At 40.9% G+C, this 20,191-nt stretch overlaps 2 protein-coding genes across 3 annotated transcripts; both read left to right on the top strand.

Annotated features, from left to right (window-relative positions):
• Positions 1–8,414: 8,414 nt before the first annotated feature.
• LOC117033158 (lithostathine-like) lies at positions 8,415–11,263 on the top strand. 2 transcript variants are annotated; one of them, XM_033125146.1, is made up of 6 exons: positions 8,415–8,549; positions 8,847–8,933; positions 9,511–9,629; positions 9,838–9,975; positions 10,584–10,710; positions 10,991–11,263. In XM_033125146.1, the coding sequence occupies exons 2-6, from the start codon at positions 8,855–8,857 to the stop codon at positions 11,056–11,058; spliced, it is 531 nt and encodes a 176-aa protein (XP_032981037.1). In that variant the 5' UTR covers positions 8,415–8,549; positions 8,847–8,854; the 3' UTR covers positions 11,059–11,263. The 2 variants fall into 2 exon arrangements, with proteins under 2 accessions (XP_032981037.1, XP_032981038.1); XM_033125147.1 differs by lacking the exon at positions 8,415–8,549 and adding an exon at positions 8,563–8,671.
• A 5,293-nt stretch (positions 11,264–16,556) lies between these two features.
• Positions 16,557–19,250, top strand: LOC117033186 (regenerating islet-derived protein 3-alpha-like). The gene is made up of 6 exons (XM_033125205.1): positions 16,557–16,617; positions 16,913–16,999; positions 17,577–17,695; positions 17,904–18,041; positions 18,652–18,778; positions 19,059–19,250. Exons 2-6 carry the CDS (start codon positions 16,924–16,926, stop codon positions 19,124–19,126), a joined length of 528 nt encoding a protein of 175 aa, XP_032981096.1. The 5' UTR covers positions 16,557–16,617; positions 16,913–16,923; the 3' UTR covers positions 19,127–19,250.
• Positions 19,251–20,191: the final 941 nt, after the last annotated feature.

Below are 20,191 nucleotides of genomic sequence, written 5' to 3'. Positions count from 1 at the left end.
GCAATTCTCTGGTAACTGAATTTATGCATTCAAGTGCTTTCCTAAATTAGTAATATCTGAATACCTTTTAAAAATAAATATGTTTTCATTACATTTAAGGCTATAGAAAGGATACAAAAGGTTGGACATTATTGCTAGCTTGATTGTTTTCAAGGGAACATTGTTAAAGGTTAGATTAACTCATAGGTAAGCTACAGAAATGATTCAGAGGAGTCACTTCTCCACAACCTACATATGAAGGCCATATTTATGTATTTATGTCATTCCACAGGAAATTTTTGAGCATCTATTATGGCACTACCAGGCACTAAAGATACTATTATTAGTCATCATTTATTGTGTGATTATATGTACTCACACTATGCTTAAGGATATCCATTCATTTTTTTTTTTTTTTAATTCCCACACCATCCCCATGAGGCGGTCTGTCTGTTTGAGAGCCCTACCCTTAATCACTGTGCCTCACTGATTTTCCTTTCCACAAACCCTGTTTCTGGGCTGGCATGGGGACAAATATGCATGTGTATCTAGGAGTCCAGGGGAATATCGTGAGAAGGGAAGAGAGCATCATAACTTTAAAGCATTCATTTAAAGCACTCTCTCAGATAATTTCCAGTCTAGGAATCTGATTGGGAATCCCAACCTCATGTTTCCCTTATTCCACACATCCAGGTTCCCTACTGTGCTTGAGTCACCTAATTTCCAGGACCACCTGAGGACTAGAGCCAGCACTTCACACCATTTCCTGAGAGTACCGAACATTGGAATTTGTCTTAGGCGTATTCTGCCCTATGACGAAACATGCTGCTTTCCTTTGACTCTCCCCATTTGTCTTGGATCTATCCTAGCTTTCAGACATGTCATTCTATTTTCTGCCTAAAACTTAGTTTGGGGTGTCGGGTTATTTTAACTTTCTTACCTAGTATTCCATTTCTATCTAGCTCTCAGGTTGGCATCTTCATTTTGATTCTGACCTACCTCTTGCCCTTCCTTCAACTGCAATAGAATCTGCTTCATGTCTTCATTCTCCCCTAAGCAACAAAGGTTGATTTATGAAACATAAAGAGAAAAGGAAGTAGGAAAAAAGGAAAGCCTTGGATGTTATGCACTGTGCTTTAAGTAGTATTTTCTGTGAAGTTCCTTTCCTCTAACCTCTTCCCACTTCAGAAGATGAAATGTGAGGTTAAAGATCAAAATTCCCTTTTATTCTGAATTCTTAACTCCAGCTAAGCCACAAGATCAGACATATGAATGATTTCCAGTTATCTGATGTTGTCTTAATCCTACTCTTAATCCTGTTTTCTTATTTATTTTATTTTATTAAACTAGTCTAAAAATGTGGTGAGAGAAGGCGACAGCGTCCTGATCTCCTACTTTCTAAAGAATCTGATTCCTAGGGCCATATATATTCAAAATGTTCAGTTAAGAACAGAATTTACCATCACTCTCCTTTTAAAATCTTTCAATGTTTCCTCATTACCTACTTTTGTGATTACCTATTGCTGCACAATAAACTATCCCAAAGTTGGTGGCTTAAAACAATATATTATTATTTCCTATGCTTCTGTAACTTAACTGGGTTTACTTATATGGTTTTCCTTGGGGTTTCTTTTGCAGATAGTGGCTAGAGCTGGAGACATATGAAGGGTCAAATGAACTGATTATATATTGTTCATCTTTAATTTATTAATGTGAGAATTGTTATACATTAATGGTTTCTCATAATAAACTATCCTTACATTCCTGAGATCAACTCTTTTTTCTCTTCATTTATTACATATATCGATGAATTTGATTTGCTTAGTATTTTATTTTTGTTCAGAAATTTCATACCTATGTTCTTGAGTCAGATTGAATTTAAGGTTTCTTTCTCAATTGTTGCTTCTTAATTTTTCTCATTTTTCCAAAACTCTTTGCCCAATATTTTATGACAAACTTTAAAACAAGCCCAAAGATTATAGACATGAACCACTATATATCCATCAACAAGAAACAACAATCATCATCTCATGGTCTCTCATTTCATCTACATTACTATCTTTACTCTGACCACATTGGATTATTTTGAGGTAAATCTTAAATATAGTTCATCTGTAAGTACTTTATTATGTATTTCCAAATGATGAGAACACTTTAAATAATACTATTACAATAACATAATCACATCTAAAAATACTATAATCCCTTAACATTTTCAAATGTTCACTTATAGTCAGTTGTCTCAGATTTAATGTTTTTTCCATTTGGTTTGTTCAAATCAGGATCTAAACATGTTTCATACGTTGTATTTGATTGATACATCTCTCAAACGTAAAGAGTGTAGTATTTCTCTTGCTTCATCAGGTGGTGGTTGCACATAAAACATCAATCACACATGAAACACACAAAAGTCTTCTCCCTGGTGTAAGTTCTGCAGTGGTGAGAGAGTTCATCTGAATGACAAAACTTTTTATCACAGACATCCCAGATATACCTGAAAGGCTTCTCTCTTAAGAGGTGAGAAAACACATATGACAGAAAATGTAGGGAATTCTGGGCCAGATGGAGGTGTAGGAAAACACTGTGCTCGCCGCTTCCCATGACCATATTAAAATTACACCTAAATTATAGAACAGTCAGCCTCAAAAACCATCTGAAGACTAGCTAAACAGAATTCTTACAACTAAAGATACAAAGAAGAGGCCACAAAGAGACTGGTAGGAGGGACAGAGATGCAAACTGGGCTGACCCACACTCACGGATACTGGTTGAGCGTCAGGAGGGCTATCTCAGCATTGGCTGTACACCCTGAACAGTGAGGGCTACCAGCTCCACACCAGGATCCCCAGCCTGGAGTACTTTTACCGTGAAGAGAAGTTCCCACCCAACATCTGGCTGTGAAAATCAGTGAGGATTTTGTCCTCTGTCCGTCAGGGTGAGATAAAAGGCTACTGGAAACCCAGATGTTCTCTTAAAGGGCCTGTGAACAGACTCACGCATTCATAGGCACTCTTCCTGGGCTCTGGCAGCAGGACGACAACTCAGGAGGCACCAGAAACATACAGGGAAAGACTGAATTGTGTGGTCTCAGAGAGAGGCTAAAGGGACAGTTATCATTATTCCTGTGTTGAGCCCTCCTCCAGTGTAGCTTACAGGTGGGCTTCATCTTTCCTGTGTTGTGCCCTCACCCACACAGCTGTATCTGAAACTTCATTGGCCTGGTGAAATCCACTCACTGAACCCTGGTGACTCCCTGGGACCCTGCTCCAACAAACTGATGCAGCACCACAAGAGGCACTTTTGGTACCTGAGAAACCAGCCCTGCCCCACATCCTACAGGAAGGTATTTCGGCAGCAAAGAGCCAGCCTTTTCTTGCATGCCACCTTAGGAATTTTCAACCATTTCCAACCAGTGCTACCGTTCTTCTTGGACAACTCTAAGTTGTCTGCAGGCACAAGGCAGGCAGTGGCTGGACTTGGTGTACTCTGGGCATTTTAAGGAGTCACCACAGGCTAAATATTGATACGAAACCTGAATCTGCATTAACCTCGTGCACAGTCACCTCACTCCGAATACTACCTAGGACGCTACTTCACCCAACTCATTTACTGACTGAGTCTCTTTCAGCAGCAGAGACTTACAGGCAGCTGGCATTTGCCATCAGGACTCAGGGTGCACTGGGCCTTTTGCTAAGCTGCCCCAGGCCTGGTATTGGTGGCAGCTAGCCTCAGTTTTCAGTGTGCCTCACCCACATGATTTCAGGTCCAACACAGGCAGTGACCAACCATGGATCACTTTGTAGCTACTACTTGGTAAGGCTGGGCTAGCCACAGGCAGCAACTGACCTTGGCCTGCACAGGGGGCCCTCCTAAGAGGCCGCAGAACAAGCAAACCCAGTGGTCAGCTTCAGACCACAACAGAGCTCTAGTCAATTAGCACCACAAGTGGCACACCAAAAGGGTGGTCACAACAGGCACACAAGCCTGCTGGGGCAAATCCCCTCTGTGAGGTCAGTCCCCATACAGCAGCTCATAAGCTGTGGGTCTGGCCAATTTTCACAGAGTCAGACTGAGAGTCAATCCTACTCACTGATGTGCCAACAGACTTGATGTGCAATCAAGTCTCAACTACAACAGTAGGGCACACACAATGCATGCAAGAGACAGTCCTGGAGCACACAACACAAGTGATCAGGGAGACCGCACCACTGGATCACACAGGACACCTACTACCTGGTGAAGACTGACAGAGATACACTTAATACATAGAAATGAACATAGAGAGGCAGCCAAAATGAGGAAACAAGAAAAATGCTCCAAATGAAAGAACAGGGGATAATTCAAGAAAATAACTCAATGAAATGCAGGCAAGCAATTTACCAGAGACAGAGTTTAAAACACTGGTTATAAGGATGCTCAAGGAAATGAATGAAAACTTCAACAAAGAGATAGTAAGTATAAAAAAAAGACATAGAAATCATTAAAAAGAACCAGTCAGAAATAAAGACTACAATAACTGAAATATAAAATACACTAGAAGGAATCGAGAGCAGATTAAATAAAGAAGATAGAATCAGTGACTTGGAAGACAAAGTAGTAAAAAAAACACCCAATCAGAACAACATAAAGAAAAAAGAATTTAAAAAATGAAGATAATTTAAAGGATCTCTTGGAAAACATTGAATATAGCATCATTCACATCATAGGAGCAACAGAAGGAGAAGAGGGAGAGTAAAGTATCGTTAATCTATTTGAGGAAATGATGACTTAAATCTTCCCTAACCTGTCAAAGGAAAAAAAAAAAAAAACACAAGTCTAGGAAGCACAGAGAGTTCCAAACAAGACGAACCCAAAAAGGCCCACACCAAGACACATCATAATTAAAATGCCAGAAGTTAGGGACAAAGAGAGACTCTTAAAAGCAGTAAAAAAAAAAAAAAAAAAAAAAAAAAGCAACTGATTAATTACAAGGGAGCTCCCTTAAGACTCTCAGCTGATTTCTCAACAAAAATTTTGCAGGCCAGAAGGGATTGGCAGGAAATATTCAAAGTCATGAAGAGCAAGGACCTACAACCAAGATTACTGTATCCAGCAAATCTATCATTTAGAATCGAAGGATAAAGAGCTTGCCAGACAAGAAATAGGTGAAGAAATTCATCACCACAAGACAGTATTACAAGAAATGTTAAAAGGACTTCTTTAAGTAAAAGAAAGGGGAAGATCAAAGAACAAAGAACATAAATATAAATAATAAAATGGCAATAACTATGTACTTATCAATGATCACTTTAAATATAAATGGATTAAATGCTCCAATAAAAAAACAGAGTAGCTTAATGGATAAGAAAATAAGACCCACACGTATGCTGTCTGAAAGAGACCCACTTCAGAACAAAAGACTCACAGAGACTTAAAGTAAAGGTATGGAAAAAGATATTTCATGGAAATAGAAACAAACCAAAAAAAGCTGGGGTAGCAATCTTTATATCAGACAAAATAAACTTTAAAACAAAGACTATAATAAGAGATAAAGAAGAACAGTACATAACGAGAAAGGGATCAATCCAACAAGAGGATATAACCCTAGTAAACATCTATGTACCCAACATTGGAGCACCTACATATATAAAGCAAATATTGACTGACATAAAAGGAGAGATTGACGGAAATTCAGTCACAGTAGGGGGAATTAACACCCCATTGACACCAATGGACAGATTTGCTGGACAGAAAATCAACAAGGACATAGTGGCCTTAAATAACACACTAGATGGATGGCTTTAATTGATATTTTCAGAGCATTTCACCCTAAAGCAGAAGAATATACATTCGTTTCAAGTACATATGGAACATTTTCTGAGATAGACCACATATTAGGCCACAAAGCAGGTCTCGACAAATTTAAGAAGATTGAAATCATATCACGTGTCTTATCTTACCACAATGGCATGAAACTAGGGTATAATATTGCTTTTTTTCTTTAAATTGATTTGCTGGGGAATTGGAGTCATTTGTCCTGCAGTTTCCCACCTTCTTGACTTTGCTGATTGTATTCTTATGTTGTAACATGAAATCTCTCTTCATCCCCCATATTTTCTGGAAATTGGTAGCCTGATACTAATCAGAATTTCTCAAACTGTATGATCTCAAGACACTTTTACATTCTTTTTTTTCAACTTTTTTAAATTTCAGGTGTACAAAACTAAAACAATGTAATAAATAGACATTTACACCCCTCACAAAGTGATAATCCCCCTCTCTCAATTTACTACTCTTCTAACATCATATATAGCTGTTACAATTCCATTGATTATATTCCCTATGTTGTACTCCACATCCTGTGAAAACATATATATATATACATGTATATATATATATATATATATATATATATATATATATATATAGTTATAGTTATAGTTGACATTCAGTATTATTCAGCTTCAGGTGTGCACTGCAGTGGTCAGACATCTATACTGTCCATGACGTGTTCTCCCTAATAAGACTAGTGTCCACCATATACCCTACCAAAACTTTACAACATTATTGATTATAATCCCAAAGCTGTCTTTCGTATTCTTGTGGCAATCTTGTGGTTACAAACTTGTGCTTTCCAATTCCCTCACCTTCTCCCTCATCCCCACCCCCCTCCCATCTAGCAGCCCTCAGCTTTTGTTCTATATCTCTGAGATTGTTTCAGATTAGTTGGCTCATTTATTCTATTCTTTAGAATCCACATATAAGTGAGATCATATGGTGTTTGTCTTTCTCCATCTGACTTATTTCACTTAGCATAATGTTCTCTAGGTCCATCCATATCGTTGCAAATGGTAACATTTTATTCTTCTTTATGGCAGGGTAATATTCCTTTGTATAAATGTACCATAGTTCATTAATCCAGTCATCTACCGATGGGTATTTCTGTGGTTTCTATGTCTTGGCTATAGTGAATAGTTCTGCAATAAACATAGGGGTGCATATATTTTTTGTCAAATTAGTGTCTTTGATTTCTCTGGATAGATAAAAAAATGGAATTGCTGGGTCATAAGGTAGTTGCTTTTTCAGTTTTTTATATACCTCCATACTGATTTCCATAGTGGCTGCACCAATCTGCAATCCCACCAACAGTGCACGAGGGTTTCCTTTTCTCCACATCCTCACCAGCACTTGTTGTTTGTTGATTTATTGATGCATTTACATACAAAGAATTTTTATTCATAAGATATATATATATATATATATATATGTGTGTGTGTGTGTATATATAGACATTAAAACAGAGTCTTTAAAATATTCATTTACTAACTTGCTTTGAGCATTTCAAAAAACTGTCAACAAAATGCCCACAGCAAAATAACAAGCTTATCACTCAGTCAATTTTTCAAGCAAGAATTCTGTTTCATGAACTGTAGATTGAAACCATTACAAATGCTTTTTCTCAGGACAACTATTATACTTTATTATGCAGACTTCCAATTTAGTCATACAGAACATTAAACGTTTGAGATTTACTAAAAGTAATTATCTTTACTATTTCATCTAGCTCATCAAGGACATTTTCAAGTAAAATTATATTTTCTGGCTTCTTCCAAGTGTATCAACATAAAGAACACAGGTTGATGCCACTGTGTTGATGAATGCTGACACACCGGCACTTTTACCAACCTTTGCTCTTGCCCTATCAGTGAAAACGTCAACAAAGTACAAAAAGACAAATAACACTTTGGTATAATTATAAACATTACAACCACACGGTTCCCTGAAAGTGTCTTGAAGACCCCCATCAACTACAGATAACAATCTGTGAATGTCCCCTTCAGGTATAAAATTGCCAGTTCAGAATTGAACTGAAGTATTTCTCAGTCTTCCCACATTGAGATGGCTGGGGAAGGCCAGTTTGTTAATCTGTTTTTCCTCACAATCCTGGCTTGACTATTGACTTATAACAATGCTGCAACCCTTAAACATTGCTCCTTCACTTGATTTCTGTTCCTACTCTTTCCTCAACACATACTTGCTTCTCACCAGCAATTCCAATTCTTCTACCCACAAAATTTTAACTTACTAATTTGTTTTGTATTTAATCTTAAGAGGTTTAAAGAACCAAACACATGTACTGAAAATAAAACATTTATACATATGCCGACAGGAGTAAGTTCTTAGCAGATAACTCAAAAACACATTTTTGACATTTTATCTATCCAATGCCACACTATTTTATAAACTATGTAACATCAGAATTTGTGCTACAAGGCTACCTTCATCCCCGGAAGTTTCCAGTACAAGGATTCTGGGCATGAGAGCAGAAAGTCCAAACTTCACTTGTTAATCAGGAAAGTGCTGGCCAGCTAAAGGGAAAGAAGTAACACCTGAGGTAGTTTCCAGCCATCGGTAGGAAGAGTCTACTCCCCACGGTGAGAAGCTCCTTGAACCAATGCCAAGCCCTTCCTCATGATCCCAGACCTGATGCCACGTATCTGTTACTCATTACAGTGCCTTTCCCTCTGATCTTCTTATAAAGGCCGGGTCTTTTCTGACTTGACCAACCATCGCAGATACCTGCAGAACAGGTAAATAGGACCCAAGGGAAGATGAGCTACAACATAGTTGGGAGAATGTTATAGGACGATTCTAGTCTTAAGAACATAGGAGCTCTGAGACTAAGCTAAGGAGGTTTCTGGGAAGTCTCTGGGTGAGTAGAGTGTACAGATTCTCCAGGTATTTGCAGAGCTAGAGAATGGGATGGATGTCACCAAGATAAATTCATTCCTAGGAGACAAAGAAAAAGCAAGAGGGGGAACAGAGGATTCTCTGCATGCACTCTCTCTGACCACACTTCTTCAATGATCTCTGATTGCTTTTTCAAGTCAAGGACATGATGCTGTCATCCATGGCCCTCCCCAGCGTGTCCTGGATGCTGATCTCCTGCCTGATGCTTCTATCTCAGGTGCAAGGTGAGATTTCAATACTTCTAACACTAGGTTCCCTCTGAATGCTCAGGGCCAAGAGGAGGAGGAAGCCTCCTGTGTGATGCATGTGGCAAAGGTGAGGTATATCCTCGCACAAGGAAACTGCCTGCAATTCCTCCATCATCACTGCTTCCTTTGGGGTAACTAGTGGTAGGAGGCATCACATTGTCCATTAACAATGAAATGAGATAATTTCCATTTTGTGAGTGGACTCTAATTTACATAAGCAGGGTGAAGAGGGAAGGCATGAAGGGTCAATAATGAGATAACTGGATGGAAAATGTGGAGAATCAAGTGTGGGAACAGTCAGCTCAGAGTAGGAGAAGTCTTGGACTTTTGAATAAAGGGCAAGGGTAGAAAGAAAAGAGATGGTCCTTCATTTAATGGGGCTGCTTCAAGATCAAGTAATCCTGAAAGTGCTGGCAATGGTAAGAGGTAGTGAAGAGTTTGGTGTCGTTTTCACAACTACTGGCCTCATACATATTTCCCTAAGGTTACTTCCAACCCCAACCCCCGTTCTTTATTTCTCTCCATCCTTCTCCTTTGTTTCCTTCCTACCCAGGTCAAGACCCTGAGAACAAACTTGACTCTCCGAGGAGAAATTGTCCTGCAGGCTCCTATGCTTATCGCTTCCACTGTTATGCCTTGTTTACGACGCCAAAATCCTGGACAGAAGCTGATGTGAGTAGTTGCACTTGCAGTTGGGCGTGAGAGGGGAAAGTACAGTTGAGACCAGAGGGAGAGAACGTGGTCTCCATTCTGCAGACTTTGTGAGGGTAAGAACGGGCACCCTCAACTTTTGCACAAACACCTCTTCTCACCTACCTAAACCGTGCCCTTCCCCAATGACATCTCAAGCTCCTCCTCAGTCTCTTCTTTCCCCACACAGATTGCCTGCCAGAAGCGACCCTCAGGAAACCTTGTGTCTGTACTCAGTGCGGGTGAGGCATCCTTCCTGGCCTCTCTTGTCAAGAACAATTTGAAGGGCCAATCAAACGTCTGGATTGGGCTCCATGACCCCACACAGGTACAATTGCATCTCTCTCTTCTTTGACGCTGCTATGGCTACTCAGACCCACTTCCTGTCCCCTGTGCCTTCCCAGGAAATACCTTAGAGTGTTTTGGAGCTCATAGAATTGAGGGGATGTGTGGGGAAAAGGGAGGGCCTTGGGGTGAGCTGAAAGGATGAGTTTTGTGGAGGATCCTTATCTGCAGTTGAAGTTAATCTGCCTCTTGTCAAGCTTTTTTACACAACTAACTCATAGTGCCTTGTAATCTGTGCTCTGAGCTTCATTGAGGCTACACATACTGTGCTGAGGAATTCAAAATGAAGATAAAAAGCAGAACTGACATTGCCTTTAAGGTTCAAAGAATAATCGATTACAAATGCACCAGCAATTTTCATTCAGCCAGTAACATTACACTGAGTGGTTGTTCTTAGTGATTATTGGCTGTGGGATTTGCCAAAAGGGAGAAGGAGGTAGGGACAGTTTCCCAGAGGAGAGTTCTGTGGCAACAACTGCAAGAGCAGAACAAATTTCATGATGCTGAGAAAGGGATCAGATATCCAGCTGAGGGGATTGTTCAAGGAGAATCTAAAGGCCGTTTTTCCTCACCTGGCTCCATTCTCTATAGGGCTATCAGCCGAATGCCGGTGGATGGGAGTGGAGTAGTAATGATGTGCTGAATTACGAAGCCTGGGAGAGAAATCCTTGCACCATCTCAAACCCTGGCTACTGTGGGAGCCTGTCAGGAAGCTCAGGTAAGAAAGAGAAAAGCAAACTATGGCCAACCTTTCCATCCCCTCATCCCCCATTTCTGGGCCTGACCTCAGGGAATCCTCCTAAGGTAGGAAAGGCAATGTAGGTTAGTCTCTTCCCATCCCCTCCCATCTCTTCTTTATGTGAGTCTCCTTCCCCTAGAGTGTGGGCCCTGGTGCAGAAGAGGGAGGGGCCTTCAATCCAAACCCAGATCAGAGATGCCACTCCTTTGGGTCACAAGCTCCATCGGCCCCAATCACTTTAGCTTTTCTCTCTCTGCAGGATATCTGAAATGGAAAGATTATCAATGTCGTGAGAAGTTACCCTATATCTGCAAGTTCGAGAACTAGATGGGGTGAGAGTGAGCGACCAGAATTTGGGATGCAGCTCATTGTCAACATGGGACCAAGTGAGAAGACCCACCCAGCAAGGGAATATTCTCCCCGCAACCTCGAACCTGATCTCTTATTTCTGATTTACCCTCATCCTCACTCTCATTTCAGGCTTTTTGTGTTTCATTGCCTGAGGACTCAAAGAGTAATAATAAATATTTTACTCCATACATGTGTGCCTTCGTGTTTCAGCCTCACAGCAAGACTCTGGGGAAGAAGTGGGTATGGGAGAAAATTGAGGTCTTGCCTTTGTTCACTTTCATTCAGGCCCCTGGGGAAATGATTTCACGTGTATCCCCACTAGTGTGTATTGGGGAGTACGAGTATGTACGCTCTGTTTGTGGGGGTTTTGTTGTGTACAGAGAAAAACACTCTCTGTTGTGCCCTCCTCCTGATGTTGTTTCATGAGAGGCTTCGTGGGATTGCTGTTAGGCTCTGGTGATATTATAACAGAACTTCTGAAAGTATTTCCATGAAGAATCAATTCTTTTCTTTAATTTGTAATCTAGCTTGTACCATACTGTTTTTTACTAAAATACAGTAAGACATGAATTACTTGGACTCTGGTTACAATGCTGAAATGTGGAGCATTGGGAGTTGTCACTCTTCCTTAAAACATTAAAAAAAAAAATTAATTTCAAAACCCACAACTTTCCTGGACTAACATAATCCTGAAACCTGCAGAGGCTCCAGAATGCATAGAGTCCTTCTCATTTCTGCTAACATGGAGCAGGAGCTGCTAGAGTCATAATCTCTTAGGGACATTATTGATAATTTTCACAAGCTGCTGAATGCTGAGTGTGTATTGGCTTTAAAGTGTGTGAAATTCCTGGAGGCTGCAATTTTAAGGAGCCTCCATCCATGGCTTTTACTTCTGGAAACCCCACCAGATTCTTGTGGTGAACAGAAAAATAACCACTTTGAAATCTGTCCAGATAAAGACACCACAAGGAAAAAAAAAACTGCGTGTCGTGTCCCTGACAAATATAGATGCAGAACCCTTCAACAAATGTTAGCAAACCAATTTCAACAGAACATTAAAAGCTTCATACAACATGACCAAGTGGGATTTAATTCTGGGATGCAAGGGTGATTCAACATATGCAAATCAATCAATGTGTTACACCAAATGAAAAGAATAAAGGAGAAAAATCCCATGTTCATATCAAGAGACACAAGAAATGCTTCCAGAATCTAAGGCACAACATAGTGCCTGTACTTAACAGAAGGTATCATGCACTCAAAATTTGTCAGGAGGATATATCTCATGTTAAGTGTTGTTACCACAATAAGCAAAACTCATAAACAAAAAACAGGACATAAGGAAACTTTCAGAGGTGATGGATATATTTACTACCTAGGTTGTGGTGATAGTACCATGAGTCTATACATGTGTCCAAAATCCTAAATTGTGTACATTAATTATGTGCACTTTTAGTGTACCAATTATTCCTCAATAAATCTGGGGGGTAGAGAACATTATATCTAGAAACTCTGGGACAGTGTGTGCCAGATCTTAGATTTAATGCCATTCTCCAATAAAAGGAACAGGAGCTTCTTGAAGAAATGATTGACCCTCAGACAGGGGTGGTAGCATATAAAATGATCCTGGAGCATCTTGTTATGCTATAAATAAAGGAAGTGTTTATAAAAATAAAAACCTATTGATGGGGTTGTGTCATCTGGACACAGAAGCTCGCTGACAGAGCTCCCAAAGACCAAACTTGGAAGTATTTCGGCAATAAAACAAATCAGGTAGAATTGGATGATAAGTGAAAGCATAAGGCAAATACCCATGAGTCAACAATGATAAAATTAATTATGAATATATTATATATTAATATGCACATGTTAATTAAGCAGAAATGACCAATACTTCATGCAGAAAGAATTACAAATACTTTATGGAGTTGTTCCACGTTCACAGCGAGGGAGCATAACTTCCCACATTTTAAGTGCGGGCTGTACATAGTGAGCTCCTTCCAAGGAGTAAAGCACAGAAAGGGACTAGAAAAAGAATAACTTTGCTGTAGAGAAACCTGACCAACACTGCATCAGCCAGGTGACCAAAATCAACAGCAACAGTGCTAAGTCTCCTTGATGGTATGTACCTTTGCTATAAGAATGAGAATGTATCTTTCTGATCTTCCTCTGCAAAATACACAGCACCAGCCTAATCGTGGCCAGAGGCTCACGAGGATGTCCAAGAGAAGACTCAACCTGGAACAGTGGAGTCCAGGTTCTTATCTTCGTAAAAGAAAGAATTCAAGTGCAAGACAGATGCAAGAAAGCACAGGAAGTTTATTGAGGTGAAAGTACACACTTGAGAGGGAAGTGTGGATGAACTCAGAGAGCAAGTCTCACTGAAGAAGATCTGAGCAGGGGTATTTATACCTTCCAGGGGCAGGCTTTCATAACATCCCACTGACATGGCTCATCAGTTTCCTCCCAGTAGCTGGAATCCCCAGTTTTCCTCTCTTTCTTCCTTATTTGGATCCTGCAAAACTGTCATGGTGTCAGATTCATGCTGGGAGTCATAGTAACTGCAATGCAAATGGAATCATAATGAGGTTCTAATGTAAAGCCTTTGAGACAGTCCAGAGCTCTCCTTCTCTTGACACAGTGGATAAAATACTTCCCTCTCTCCTAATATTTGTCATTTCTTATTTTTCTCTCATTGAAACTACTCCCCCTCCATTTGGGGAATAAGGTGGATATAACTTTGTGTGAGATCAATATCTGAATTCTCAACAACTTCCTCCTTCAGAGTTCATACTCCTGTTGGGTTGCTGACAGCTCAAAGGCATCTTGCCTGAGATAGGACACAGGCTTCATTTAGGTTGGCTTAGCTAGATTCTGATATGCATTCTAACTCAATGAAACAAAATGGCATGTTTCTGGAAGGACGTGGATTTACCTCAACGCACCCAAGATTAGGGCATAGAGCTGAGTCTCATGAAGTCCCAGGAAAAGGAAGAACAAAGTCAGAAAGTGAGGGTACTCTCTCCTTCTTTTCCTGTCTTTATCTCATTGGATTTTGTTCATACTCTTTCAACTAATCAGTGTCCTTGCCTGTAGGGTACAGGCTAGGCGTTCCAACATGGCTAACTCATTAGAGTATTAGAGTTCTACCAAACTTTTCACTCCAGTGACTCAAAAGATTATATTCTCACTGAACAAATTCATTTTCAGGAGAGTATATGATTATTCTCGCTAGGACTGGGTGTTCACTGTAGTTCAATCAACTCGGGCAAGGAGTTTGATTCACATAGTATTATTATGGGAGCTATGGTAACCTCTTAAGTAGGACCTGCGTATGAAACCGAGTTCTTAGAGAAAGTGGGCAGGGATGGACCCCCACAGAATTCTACTGCAGTCAACAAGACGTAACTGTCTCAGGCTCTCGTTCTGACCTTGGCTAGTTTTTCTGACATAGATTCCTTTCCTTGGCTACTCACCTGTTCTGCTTCTGGGGGACCATATCTGCTTCTAACTTAGTACTGTCCTCCAGACTCCAGCAGTTGTCCAGTTGGCTATTTGCTCACGATCCTCATTGTATTTATCCAGTTTTCACTGGGTTTGAGAACAAGGAGATCTGAGAATTAAGTTGGCGAACTCATCCCAGGATAAGTGCTCCATAACGCATTGCTAAATATCACTATGGTCACCTTCCAAGTCCTCCCCTTGGGAAGCTATGCACTGAGCCTGTGCCTAGTCCACCCTTCAAAGCAATTTTGGAACTCTTTTTCTGGAACGTCCTGAGATCTGTCGTCGTATTACCCTTGATGTCCTGAATGTCATCAAAATATTTTCCTTTCAATATTTTCTTTATCTTCGGGTAAAGAAAGAAGTCACTGGGGGCCAGATCAGGTGAGCAGGGAGAGTTTTCCAATACAGTTTTTTTGTTAACTGGCTGAAAACTCCCTCACAGACAGTGTCTGTGAGCGGGTACACTGTCGTGATGCAAGAGCCATGAGTTGTTGGCAAAAAGTTCTGGTCGTCTAACTTTTTCACTCAGCCTTTTTAGCACTTCCAAATAGTAAACTTGGTTGACTGTGTGTCCAGTTGGTACAAATTCATGATGAATAATCCCTCCGATATCAAAAAAGGTTAGCAACATCTTTGCACCATGTTTGTGAACTTAATTGTCATTCCTTGCGAGCCTGTGTGTGCGTGTGTGTTGGTGTGTGTATTTCTAAATATTAAAACAGGGTTTTTAAAAATATGATTTACTAACTCGCTTTGATCACTTTCAAAAAGCAGTCAACAAAATTCCCATATGCGAATAACAAACTTACATCTCAGTCAATTTTTCAAGTAAAAATTGCGTTCCGTGAAAACTGCAGATGAAAACCATTATAAATGCTTTTCCTCAGGATCACCATTATATTTTATTATGCAGACCTCCAACTTAGTCATACAGAATATTAAAAGGTTTGAAATTTACTGAAATTAATTATCTTTACTGTGTCATCAAACTCATCAAGGACATTTTGAAGAGAGATTGGATTTATTTTGTTTCTTGAAAGTGTATTAATATGAAGAACTCAGGGAGACGTGATTGCGTTGATTAATGCTGATGACCCAAAACTTTTGGCGACCTTTGCTCTTGCCCCATCAGTGCAAATGCCAACATAGCATAAAAAGACGCATAACACTCTGCTATAATTAGGAAAATTGCAACAATATGGTTCCCTGAAATTGTCTTGAAGACCCCATCGACTACAGATCACAATCTGAGAATGCCACTTTGAAGTATCAAATTGCCAGATCAAAATTGAACTGAAGGAGGAACTATTTCTCGGTCTTCCCATAGTGAGGTGGCTGGGGAAGGCAAGTTTGTTCATCCGCTGTTCCTTACAATCCTGGCTTGACTATTGATTTTAAGAATGCTGCAACAGCAACCCTGAACCATTGCTCCTTCCCTTGGTTTCAGTTATTATATTTTCCTCAACGAATACTTGCTTCTCACCAATAATTCCATTTGTTATACCCACCCAACTTTTACTTACTTATTTGTTTTTCTTTAATCATAGAGGATTAAAGAAACAAATACATGTACAGAAAAATTAAAACATTTATACATGTGCTGACAGGAGTGAGTTCTTAGCCGATAGCTCAAAAATACAGTTTTCACATTTTATCTATCCAATGCCACAATATTTTATAAACTGTGTAACATCAGAATTGGTACCACAGGGCTACCTTCATCCCCGGAAGTTTCCAATACAAGGATTCCCGACATGGGAGGAGAAAGTCCAAACTTCACTTCTTTCTCAGAAAAGTGCTGGCCTGCTAACGGGAAACAAGTAACACCTGAGGTAATTCCCAGCCATCACCAGGAAGAGTCTACTTTCCTCGGTGAGAAGCTCCTTGAAGCAATGCCAAGCCCTTCCTCATGATCCCAGTCCTGACGCCACATTTCTGTTATTCATTACAGTGCCCTTCCCTCTGATCTTCTTATAAAGGCCCGGTCTTTTCTGACTTGACCAACCATCGCAGATACCTGCAGAACAGGTAAATAGGACCCGAGGGAAGATGAGATACAACATATTTGGGAGAATGTTATAGGACGATTCTAGTCTTAAGAACATAGGAGCTCTGAGACTAAGCTAAGGAGGTTCTGGGAAGTCTCTGGGTGAGTAGAGTGTACAGATTCTCCAGTATTTGCAGAGCTAGAGAATAGGATGGATGTCACCAAGATCAATTCATTCCTAGGGGACAAAGGAAAAGCAAGAGGGAAAACAGAGGATTGTCTGCATGCACTCTCTCTGACCACACTTCTTTAATGATCTCTGATTGTTTCTTTAAGTCACAGACAAGATGCTGTCATCCATGGCCCTCCCCAGCGTGTCCTGGATGCTGATCTCCTGCCTGATGCTTCTGTCTCAGGTGCAAGGTGAGATTTCAATACTTCTAACACTAGGTTCCCTGTGAATGCTCAGGGCCAAGAGGAGGAGGAAGCCTCCTGTGTGATGCATGTGGCAATGTTTAGGTATATCCTCGCACAAGGAAACTGCCTGCAATTCCTCCATCATCACTGCTTCCTTTGGGGTAACTAGTGGTGGGAGGCATCACATTGTCCATTAACAATGAAATGAGATAATTTCCATTTTGTGAGTGGACTCTAATTTACATAAGCAGGGTGAAGAGGGAAGGCATGAAGGGTCAATAATGAGATAACTGGATGGAAAATGTGGAGAATCAAGTGTGGGAACAGTCAGCTAAGAGTGGGAGAAGTCTTGGACTTTTGAATAAAGGGCAAGGGTAGAAAGAAAAGAGATGGTCCTTCATTTAATGGGGCTGCTTCAAGATCAAGTAATCCTGAAAGTGCTGGCAATGGTAAGAGGTAGTGAAGAGTTTGGTGTCGTTTTCACAACTACTGGCCTCATACATATTTCCCTAAGGTTACTTCCAACCCTAACCCCCGTTCTTTATTTCTCTCCATCCTTCTCCTTTGTTTCCTTCCAACCCAGGTCAAGACCCTGAGAACAAACTTGACTCTCCGAGGAGAAATTGTCCTGCAGGCTCCTATGCTTATCGCTTCCACTGTTATGCCTTGTTTATGACGCCAAAATCCTGGACAGAAGCTGATGTGAGTAGTTGCACTTGCAGTTGGGCGTGAGAGGGGAAAGTACAGTTGAGACCAGAGGGAGAGAACGTGGTCTCCATTCTGCAGACTTTGTGAGGGTAAGAACGGGCACCCTCAACTTTTGCACAAACACCTCTTCTCACCTACCTAAACCGTGCCCTTCCCCAATGACATCTCAAGCTCCTCCTCAGTCTCTTCTTTCCCCACACAGATTGCCTGCCAGAAGCGACCCTCAGGAAACCTTGTGTCTGTACTCAGTGCAGGTGAGGCATCCTTCCTAGCCTCTATTGTCAAGAGCAATTTGAACATCAAATCAAATGTCTGGATTGGGCTCCATGACCCCACACAGGTACAATTGCATGTGTCTCATATCTCTGACGTTGCTATGGCTACTCAGACCCACTTCCTGTCCCCTGTGCCTTACCAGGAAATACCTTAGAGCGTTTTGGAGCTCATAGAATTGAGGGGATGTGTGGGGAAAAGGGAGGGCCTTGGGGTGAGCTGAAAGGATGAGTTTTATGGAGGATCCTTATCTGCAGTTGAAGTTAATCTGCCTCTTGTCAAGCTTTTTTACACAATTCACTCACAGTGCCTTGTAATCTGTGCTCTGAGCTTCATTGAGCCTACACATACTGTGCTGAGGAATTCAAAATGAAGGTAAAAAGCAGAACTGACATTGCCTTTAAGGTTCAAAGAATAATCGATTACAAATGCACCAGCAATTTTCATTCAGCCAGTAACATTACACTGAGTGGTTGTTCTTAGTGATTATTGGCTGTGGGATTTGCCAATAGGGAGAAGGAGGTAGGGACAGTTTCCCAGAGGAGAGTTCTGTGGCAACAACTGGAAGAGCAGAACAAATTTCATGATGCTGAGAAAGGGATCAGATATCCAGCTGAGGGGATTGTTCAAGGAGAATCTAAAGGTCGTTTTTCCTCACCTGGCTCCATTCTCTATAGGGCTATCAGCCGAATGCCGGTGGATGGGAGTGGAGTAGTAATGATGTGATGAATTACGAAACCTGGGAGAGAAATCCTTCCACCATCTCAAACCCTGGCTACTGTGGGAGCCTGTCAGGAAGCTCAGGTAAGAAAGAGGGAAGCAAACTATGGCCAACCTTTCCATCCCCTCATCCCCCATTTCTGGGCCTGACCTCAGGGAATCCTCCTGAGGTAGGAAAGGCAATGTAGGGTAGTCTCTTCCCATCCCCTCCCATCTCTTCTTTATGTGAGTCTCCTTCCCCAAGAGTGTGGGCCCTGGTGCAGAAGAGGGAGGGGCCTTCAATCCAAACCCAGATCAGAGATGCCACTCCTTTGGGTCACAAGCTCCATTGGCCCCAATCACTTTAGCTCTTCTCTCTCTGCAGGATATCTGAAATGGAAAGATTATCAGTGTCGTGAGAAGTTACCCTATATCTGCAAGTTCGAGAACTAGATGGGGTGAGAGTGAGCGACCAGAATTCGGGATGCAGCTCATTGTCAACATGGGACCAAGTGAGAAGACCCACCCAGCAAGGGAATATTCTCCCCGCAACCTCGAACCTGATCTCTTATTTCTGATTTTCCCTCGTCCTCAGTCTCATTGCAGGCTTTTTGTGTTTCATTCCCTGAGGACTCAAAGAGTAATAATAAATATTTTACTCCATACATGTTTGCTTTCGTGTTTCAGCCTCACAGCAAGACTCTGGGGAAGAAGTGGGTATGGGAGAAAATTGAGGTCTTACCTTTGTCCACTTTCATTCAGGCCCCTGGGGAAATGATTTCACGTGCATCCCCACTAGTGTGTATTGGGGAGTACGAGTATATATGCTCTTTTTGTGGGGGTTGTGTTCTGTACAGAGTAAAACACTCTCTGTTGTGCCCTCCTCCTGATGTTGTTTCATGAGAGGCTTCGTGGGATTGCTGTTAGGCTCTGGTGATATTATAACAGAACTTCTGAAAGTATTTCCACGAAGAATCAATTCTTTTTTTTAATTTGTAATCTAGTTTGTACCATACTATTTTTTATTAAAGTACAGTAAGGCATTAATTACTTAGACACTGGTTACAATGCTGAAATGTGGAGCATTGGGAGTTGTCACTCTTCCTTAAAACATTAAAAAAAAGAAAATCAATTTCAAAACCCACAACTTTCCTGGACTAACATAATCCTGAAACCTGCAGAGGCTCCAGAATGCGTAGAGTCCTTCTCATTTCTGCTAACATGGAGCAGGAGCTCCTAGAGTCATAATCTCTTAGGGACATTATTGATAATTTTCACAAGCTGCTGAATGCTGTGTATTGGCTTTAAAGGGTGTGAAATTCCTGGCGGTTCCAATTTTAGGGAGCCTCCATCCATGGCTTTTACTTCTGGAAACCCCACCAGATTCTTGTGGTGAACAGAAAAATAACCACTTTGAAATCTGTCCAGGTAAAGACACCACAAGGAAAAAAAAACTGCACGTCATGTCCCTGACAAAAATAGATGCAGAACCCTTCGACAAATTTTAGCAAACCAACT

Source organism: Rhinolophus ferrumequinum, chromosome 13, assembly GCF_004115265.2.
Source record: "Rhinolophus ferrumequinum isolate MPI-CBG mRhiFer1 chromosome 13, mRhiFer1_v1.p, whole genome shotgun sequence".
NCBI lineage: Eukaryota > Metazoa > Chordata > Mammalia > Chiroptera > Rhinolophidae > Rhinolophus > Rhinolophus ferrumequinum.
The sequence above is the reverse complement of the archived record's forward strand: the minus strand, read 5'-3'. Positions and strand labels throughout refer to the sequence as shown.